General features: G+C 37.7%; 2 protein-coding genes across 2 annotated transcripts; one reads left to right on the top strand and one right to left on the bottom strand.

Annotated features, from left to right (window-relative positions):
- The first annotated feature begins 301 nt into the window (after positions 1–301).
- LOC112525328 lies at positions 302–1,570 on the top strand. Its single transcript, XM_025135420.1, has one exon. The coding sequence runs from the start codon at positions 317–319 to the stop codon at positions 1,490–1,492; it is 1,176 nt and encodes a 391-aa protein (XP_024991188.1). The 5' UTR covers positions 302–316; the 3' UTR covers positions 1,493–1,570.
- Positions 1,571–2,006: 436 nt separating this feature from the next.
- On the bottom strand, positions 2,007–8,143 carry LOC112514374. The gene is made up of 7 exons (XM_025120814.1): positions 7,803–8,143; positions 6,870–7,481; positions 5,750–5,937; positions 4,437–4,651; positions 4,161–4,354; positions 2,424–2,549; positions 2,007–2,351 (listed from the first exon to the last, which is right to left on the bottom strand). Exons 1-7 carry the CDS (start codon positions 7,953–7,955, stop codon positions 2,253–2,255), a joined length of 1,587 nt encoding a protein of 528 aa, XP_024976582.1. The 5' UTR covers positions 7,956–8,143; the 3' UTR covers positions 2,007–2,252.
- Between the last annotated feature and the right edge of the window lie 247 nt (positions 8,144–8,390).

The following is an 8,390-nucleotide window of genomic DNA, read 5'->3' as shown; positions in this document are numbered from 1 at the left end:
ATATTAATATAAAATTTATAAAATCATATTTTAAATATCGATTAAGATAAAAACTAAAATAAAATATTAAAATCAAAATATATTTTATTATATTACGTAAATACCCTTTTACTTAACATCTTAAAATAATCGTTTCACATCATCGTCCACATGCTACGGATGTCCCACCATATCCCTGTCCCAAGACCCTCAACTTCACTCATCCTCCTGCTTCCCACGTGCCATTCCACTTCCACCTACTCCTTTCACCCTCACAAATCACACACAACACTAAAACAGTAAACACCCATCACAAAAACAAACAAACCAACCACAAATGGGTTCAGTTTCTCTGAAAATCGGTGACGAAACTGCAAGATTCAAGAAACCCACAATCTGTTCTTCACCAACCAACATTCTCATGCTCTTTTCAGTCATTACCACAAATCTCTTTGCTTTATATGCCTTCAAATACGCTCAAAAGCCCCATAACCACCACCTTCTTCCTCACCACCACCATCATACCCATAAAACCATCTCTCTGATCTCAGAACAAGTCTTCTTCATCCTCAAAGAAATCGATTCTTCCCAAAAGAAACTTTCCCAGATCGAAACCCACCTTCTTGGCTTCGAAAGCATCGATCTTTCGACACCCACTATCCCAAAAGAACTCAAATCCTTCTTGAATCGACACCAGCTTCCTCTGGGTAAAGATTCAAAAACTGGGATCACAGAAATGGTGTCATCTGTGGGGCATTCTTGTGTCAAATCCATCGATTTGTTGTCTGAATTCATGAACTACAACATCAATGGAGTTTGCCCAGATGATTGGAATCTTTCCCAGAAGTTGATCTTAAGAGGTTGTGAGCCTCTACCAAGAAGAAGGTGTTTGTCAAGGATTCACAGTTTGAACAGCAAGAAACTGAATGGGCACTGTTTTGACTTGGTCAAAGGGTATGAAAGTCGAAGGTTTCTGAAACCCAGGGGTAAAAATGACTTTTTGATTGATGAGGTTTTAGCTTTAGGAGGAAATGGTGGGATTAGAATTGGGTTTGATATTGGTGGTGGATGTGGTACATTTGCTGCTAGAATGGCTGAGAAGAATGTGACTATAGTCACTACAACTTCAAACATGGATGCCCATTCTAGTGAATTCATAGCTGCTAGAGGGTTGTTTCCATTGTACTTGAGTTCAGATCACAGGTTTCCGTTTTACGAAAACGTGTTCGACATCGTTCATGCCGGAGATGGATTCGGTATCGGTGACGACGCGTTAGAGAAATCGAAACTCGAGTTCTTGATGTTTGATGTCGATAGGATTCTTAGGCCGGGCGGTTTGTTGTGGTTGGACAACTTCCTTTGTTCCAACGAAGAGAATCGAAGAAATTTGACACATTTGATTGATGTTTTCGGATACAAGAAGCATAAATGGGTGGTGGGAGAGAAGGTAAATGGGTCGGGGAAGTTCGACGTTTATTTGTCCGCGATTCTACAGAAGCCGATACGAGCATGACGATGTTGTCGAGAGAATTCAAGAATTGTAGTAGTTTTTGTGTTAGGTTTTAGTTCATAGCCCTAATTTCCGAAGAAATGTATCGAGTAAATCAAATCAATCAAACCCAATAAATTTTTCAGTTCGGGCCCGAACCAAGCTTTTCAGGCCTTGAAAAGAAAGTTGGCGAGACATGTGCAAACGCTTAGGGGCCGTTTACTAAAAACTTACTCGGTAAGTTCTTACTGGGTAATTTTCCTTACCGGATGAACATGGTAAGGGTAAAAAATCTTACCCGGTAAGAGCAATGACAAAGATGGAGAGTCTTACTTGGTAAATGAAGGTGACGACTCTTACCTGGGTAAATGCTTACCTGGTAAATTGTTGCATATGGTAACACTTTGATGTACTACAATCTTACCTAATAAAATAACTTATAGTTGTCTCATAAAGTTAAACGCTTACCGGGTAAGCATTTAGGTGAGCGGCCCCTTAGGCTCAGGTTTCTAGGCTTCAACTTTTTTCAGGTGAATCTTTCATGTTTGACCGGAATGCAAACAAAAATGTTTATTTCATCATAGAATTACATATATACATATAGATATAGCCCAAATTGTATTCCGATGCTGCTGCTTATCCCGTGATCAATTGATCTCAACGCCACGCCACACTTTATGCCATTTTTAGAACTTTACGTCGATGTGCAAAAGACATTATTTGAAAGGTACACTATAAAAGACTCGATGAGAAGGTTACGTTGTCTCACTCAAACCGCATTTGATCATCTTCTTTCCCGCTGAGCGGCATTGGGATTTGAGACCATATCCATCATCATTTTCTCGGGCGAGTCTTCCCAATTCGTGAAAGTTTTCAAGTCAATCTACAAAGAAGAAGAGGAAAGTTGGTATTAGATGCAATGAAACAAGAGAATGAATGGTGTGCATAAGCTTACCTTTCTCCTTTGTTCAGTAAAAAGCTCTTCTCTCTTTTTGAGTGAGTTTTGAACTTTCTTTGCCTTTTCCCCTCCTAATCCCCATGCTTCCACTTCAAATATTTGAGCTTCTGTAGCCAAGTAACCCTATAAATACAAAAAACTTAATAGTTAAGCTTCTAGTACTAGAACCTGTAAAGAAAACTTAATGGTTAAGCTTCTAGTACTAGAACCTGTAAAGAAAACTTAATGGTTAAGCTTCTATTACTAGAACCTGTAATGAGAACTTAATGGTTAAGCTTCTATTACTAGAACCTGTAAAGAAACATATGCTACTGTTAAAAATAAGTGTGTATAACCACGAGGGTGGTGCATGATTGGTTTGAGCTTGGCTCCAAAGGTCAAAAGTACCAAGAGGTCCCAAGTTCAAATCTAAGGAGGAACAAAAATCCCCTTGTGGCCACGGAGGTTCAAATGCGGTGACTCCGGGCTATCGGCAAAGCAGGTGGTCGCCCTGGAATTAGTCGGCTCGCATAGCGGGTTGGATATCCAGGTTAATCAAAAAAATAAAATAAAATAATCTCTCTCTCTCTCTCTATTAAGTTTTGGAGATTTCTCCAAATATGTTTCTCTATTTTTGCATGGTTGTTGAAGCACCCTTCAAAATCTCTACTTCAGCATAGTTGTTGGACATGTTCTTAAATCTACTAAAGCTCCAACTATGCCCTTAATTATGAAACACAAATATTCAAGACTAAATGATATGGAGAGAAGGTTTGACTTTATCATTAAGGGTAAAATTGTCATTCAATTAATTAAAAAATGTACTAACTACACATCTCAATTGTAGATCCCACAATGAAGCTTTTGGAAGATGGTTTCTCAAAATAGGAACGAGCCGAAGATATGTTCTATTTTCATGTATTTTGTGCAAAATGCAAGCAAGATGCGTCGACAGATTCCGATACATGCCAAAACTGGCCCTGTGGGGCAACATTAGTGAAGTGTAAGGAAGTATAGTTTACAAACATGCATATTCTCCATGAAACACAAAAAACTACTGATTTGTATTCTATTATTAGGAGGTCCAAATGACTTTTTGCATTTTTTTACTGTAGAAAGGTTCACGTGCTGGATAAGCACAAGATCTATCGATGGTCACACAAGGAAGGGGTTGTGCCTATCATCAAGTACAACTCAAATTGATTTCATATGAAACTGAACAACAATCTTGGAGAAGGTTTTTTTTTGGTAACCATGGGTGTTAGGGAAAACTTGCACGCACCTCGATTAATCCCATCAGTTATCAGTCAACAACTAGCTTCTTAGTCGATAGCCAGCTGGCTTATCAGCCAGCAACTATCTTATTAACCAACAGGAGGCTTATCAGCCAATAGCTCAATACCTAGCTTATCAGGTAGTTAGCAGCTTGATGAGCTTTATTAGACTCACAACTTATTTCGTCAGCTATACATTACTGTTTGGTAGTGGCTTAATGATATAGAAAGTGGCTTATTCGGTAAGCTTCTAGGAAGTCAAGTTTTTTTCTTAGGGGGCTTTTATGCGGGATGTCAAGTTTTCTCTAAACCTCTCCCTCCCAATTATAACACGTTCCTTCCACCTAAGAAAAACCCTTCCAAACAAAAACCTTCCCGTTCTATACAAACAGATTAATATACACAAACAGCTTTATACATACAGGACTAAATGGAAAACAAATCAAACAGCCCCTAACCAATGTGCACATCAAGAATGTACCTGATTTGGGAAAAGGGCACCAGGTTGGTAGGTTTTGTCAAATGCATGATGGCGGACAGTAAGCTTGGAGAAATCTTCGTCCATAAAAACTCTCTCGTTTCCGGTGGATCCTCCAAAAGCAATTCCCACAGGCTTTGGATTCCGCTCATAACCAGGGGAATGCAAGTGACTGTAGACAAAGTTCTTCTCCTTGCCTGCTTGAAAAAATATTCACTCAATCTCAATCCTTCTATCTTCAGAACATACCAAGAAAAAACCACCCAATTTGTTACGCACCTGAAGATGTAAAATGATCAAAAACAGGACTTATAGCATACAGACTTCCAGATGTTCCATAGAATGCATCCTTGTTCTCATAAGCCTGGTGAGTAAGTGCACCAATTATCCAACTACGATCTTCTGAAGTAGCAGAAATAAGCACAAGTATTGGACCATTATACCCTTCAATGTTTGACCAGAGCCTGTTTAAACCTTTGCCATGAAGAGAAGACCTACATGATATTTACAAGAACGCAAAAGTTAAGAGACTGAAACAAATCAATCTTTTATATTTGAAAATGACTGTAATCCATTCATATGTTAGTTATGCAAAGTTTGGCTATATTTGGCATACTAATCTAGCTGTCGTTTGCTGAAAAGCTAGTTGTTGGTTGATATCAGCTAGATAACAATGTAAAATGATTAGAAAAACATGTTCAAAAATTAATTGGAATAATATAAGGGGTATACTTGGAAAAAAACCCAGGAGTTTTTGAAACTGGGCTTTAAATAGTTTTCCTAAAAAGCTAGCTTAAAAAAGGGTTTTTCTTAATAAGCTAAAAAAATAAGCTATTTTATGGTTGTTCAACATGGCCTATTGGTCTTTAGTATCACAAAAGATTTGCTATCTTGACTTCTCTACCATACACAAAACCTTACCGGATGCTTTCAATCTCTAATTGGCTTCATTTACATGGCTATCTATCTAACTATCCTCTTCCTGAAAGTTCTCTAATCGGTGCATGCTTAAAAAGAACTTTGGAGCCATTTACCAAACGCTGACTGGATAAGCACTTATCGGGTAAGAGTCACCACCCTCACCTTACAGGTAAGATTATAGACCATCAAAATGACATAGTAAGATTATTGGTAAGTGTCTCTTACCCGGTAAGCGCTAACCGGGTAAAAGTCACCACCCGCTCTTACAGGGTAAGATTCTCGGTCCTTGCCATGCCTCTTCCCAAGTAAGATTCTATGTCGTCATGCTCATCTGTAACATAAGTGACCCAATAAGCACTTACCCGGTTAGTGTTTGATAAACGACCCCTTAATCTAGGACCTCACATACTTTATTTATTGATCAAAGCATGACATAAGATTGAACACAAAATAGGAATGCGGGATCCTAGCAGGTTAAGTCTAGCAAGCCTAAAAGTCGAACATCATCTCAGGTAAGCAATAACATATCAAAGTTAGTATTACTTATTACCCTAATATTTTACAGAATCTTATTTTCTGCTCGATAAAACAAATCATTATCCAGCTCAAGCAACATATAAGTAGTCAACTATTCTACTTTATACCTAAAAGAGATAGATAAGAACACAAACCTATATAGTATGTTTTCTTTAGCTTCATCATCGTGATGTGCAAAGCATGTTTTCAAAACCTCTTCACGTGCAGTACTTCTCAGGGTAAGGGAAATGGACCAGGCCCTGCCAGAAGTCAGAAGATAAGTATTGCATTGTGCTGTTGAGGGACTATCACTGATAGATGTGGATGCTGACTCCAATTTGTCCTGCCGTCAATAATATTCCCAATTAGCCATGAAAGATCGCATCTGATATACCAATATGTGATATAACAAACACGTGTATATATATATATGTGTGTGTGTGTGTATATATATATAATCTATTAGGAAAACACCAGAACTGTAGAAAAGCTGCAAATGAGTAATGTTTCATGAAAACCAGTGTCAATCAGTACCATGCAGCTTAACTTTAGCTTTGAATATAATTAGTTACACCTTTGTGTTTTGTGTGGCTTCTTCCTTCCAGTGAATAGAAAAAAGAATTTCGTATAGATACAAACTCAAGGTTGGAAAAGAAATATGGAATACTAGTTAAAGCCAACAAAAGCAGCCACTATGTAATTCATTATCCATGTAGATGTATGCAGATTCCATCATTTTGAATAGAAGGGAGCGTTACTAGAACACAAATGTATGTCAAGAATATGATAAATAATTATACATCATATTGATATTGACGGAATGCTGAACATCTTCATGAAGGTGGAGATTAAGGGGATTTCAGTAAATATTTAATGGGGCAATCAGTGACCTCACTAGTGAAAAAGATTAACGAATTTGTAGTAGCTTCATGAATCGGTGATGTTAAACCGCAAAACCATAGCATCATCATAAAAAATTGTTAATAAATACCCATTGTACCCATTCAAGAAAACAAGTCTTCCACAGAAAATAAGAACACGTTTATTAATTCTTATGTAAAGAAGCGAAACCTAAACCTGCACATAAAATATTTGACAAAACTACACCAAACCAAACAGACCCAAACCGATCCGGTAAATCCCACTCGTCCGGAAGAGAAACACACACAAAGAAAGTCTAGAATCACCAAAGGAATAATTATTAGCAGTACCTTATAACCATCTTGGTTACAGAAGTGGAAATTGAACCCAAAATGCTTAAAAAGAATGCAGTACCTGTTGAGGTGAAGAGTTGGAAAGTCTTGAATGAATGAATTGCACAAGACATTCAGGAAGGTTAGGCACAGTTCTTAATGCCCACACATGAAGCTTCCCTATAGGAAGTTGTATATTAGAGTCAAATAGATTGCAGTCCCATATATTTAAGTCAGCAGCACCATCAGCACAAGAAGAAACAGCAGATAACACTAAATTATTTATATCTGGAAGACCAAATTTTGCTTTCCCTTTGGATAACTCTGGATTTTTAGAGCTCCAAGACATAACCCAACACATCCAAAGAAGAATCAATAGATCAGCTGGCAGTAGATATCCATTTATCTTATGATCAGCTTCACTAGACTCCAACTGCAATCCTGTTGTGGCTCCTGACTTCACCATTGCCAATCCAAACACCTTCAATAAATTATTTAATGAACTTGAAGTTGGCATCCTCCCACAGCAGTTTGTGTAGCCATTCAAGAATGCAACCCAATCCAGACCACCCTTTTCTGCTATGAAGAACTGATCAACTATTGCATGACCTAGATGATTCAGTAATCCAGGAAAGTTTTCTGGTTTGAAGGATGCTTCACAACTTTGGTAATCTATGGATAGTTCAAAGCATTTCTGGAAACAACAAACAGATACATAAGTAGCGCATAAAAGAACATCACTTGCAAACCAAAATTTAAACTGTTATCCAAAGATGGGATTTAAGAATTTTATCGAATTTCAAATGGAATTTGTGCTTGTGACTGATTACAGCATCTCTAGTAAAATAACTGAATCAAAAAGAGCGTATAAACAATTGCCTATGAATATCGTGTTATCTTGTATCAGTTTCTGATAACTGATGCTTATGATTTACTAAAAATTTACTCTTTAGATCTTTAGATAACGTCAATGTCTGAAAAGCTGAAGATACTAGGGTTTGAGAATGGAATTTGCCTGTAGAGAAGTGATGGAGACAGCGTGAGTTTGAGGATCTGAGAGGTCTGAAAAGGCTTTCTCAAGCACAGTAAGAGCACCGGTGGACGCAGCCAATGATTCAGCCTCACGTTGCTCCGGTGAAACTTCTTCCGTCGACGAGGATGCACCCATTTGATGATCGTATTTCGGAATTCAAACTTTGATTCGTAATCAAGAAAAATATGTATATCAAAACGTGATCGCTTGTTAGGAAAGTATTAGGGGGTTTAAACGGTGGTGCGAATTGGGACAAGTGTCCTAAATCCAAAAAGTATTCGATGGCAACCATTGATTATCCACAGCTGGAAGATCGGAGATGAGTCGGAAACATGAAACACCCTTTGGGGATGCCGTAAGGCCATTTTAGAATGGAAGTATTACTACTGGTAGGGTTATCTACCATTTCCTACGAGGATTTCTACACTAGCCACGAAAACCTTAAACCATTTGATGATTGAGAATGTTATTTGATAAAACTTATTTCGGTGTGATATCGATGATAAATATTTGAGTGTTTGTATAAACAACTTTGGTAATAAGAAGTTTTTAAAGAAATTAAACCATTCT

This window comes from Cynara cardunculus (genome assembly GCF_001531365.2).
Source record: "Cynara cardunculus var. scolymus isolate 2C chromosome LG 1, CcrdV1, whole genome shotgun sequence".
Taxonomy (NCBI): Eukaryota; Viridiplantae; Streptophyta; class Magnoliopsida; order Asterales; family Asteraceae; genus Cynara; species Cynara cardunculus.
Note: the sequence above shows the minus strand (reverse complement) of the source record. Positions and strands in the feature narration are given on the sequence as shown.

Bases quoted from the DNA above. Each gene is read 5' to 3' on its own strand.
- LOC112525328 (XM_025135420.1), top strand. From the start codon at position 317: ATGGGTTCAGTTTCTCTGAAAATCGGTGACGAAACTGCAAGATTCAAG.
- LOC112514374 (XM_025120814.1), bottom strand. From the start codon at position 7,955: ATGGGTGCATCCTCGTCGACGGAAGAAGTTTCACCGGAGCAACGTGAG. The intron at 4,355-4,436 runs GTGCGTAACAAA...TTTTTCAAGCAG, and splicing joins TGATCATTTTACATCTTCAG to GCAAGGAGAAGAACTTTGTC. The intron at 2,550-4,160 runs GTACATTCTTGA...TTGTATTTATAG, and splicing joins GTGCCCTTTTCCCAAATCAG to GGTTACTTGGCTACAGAAGC.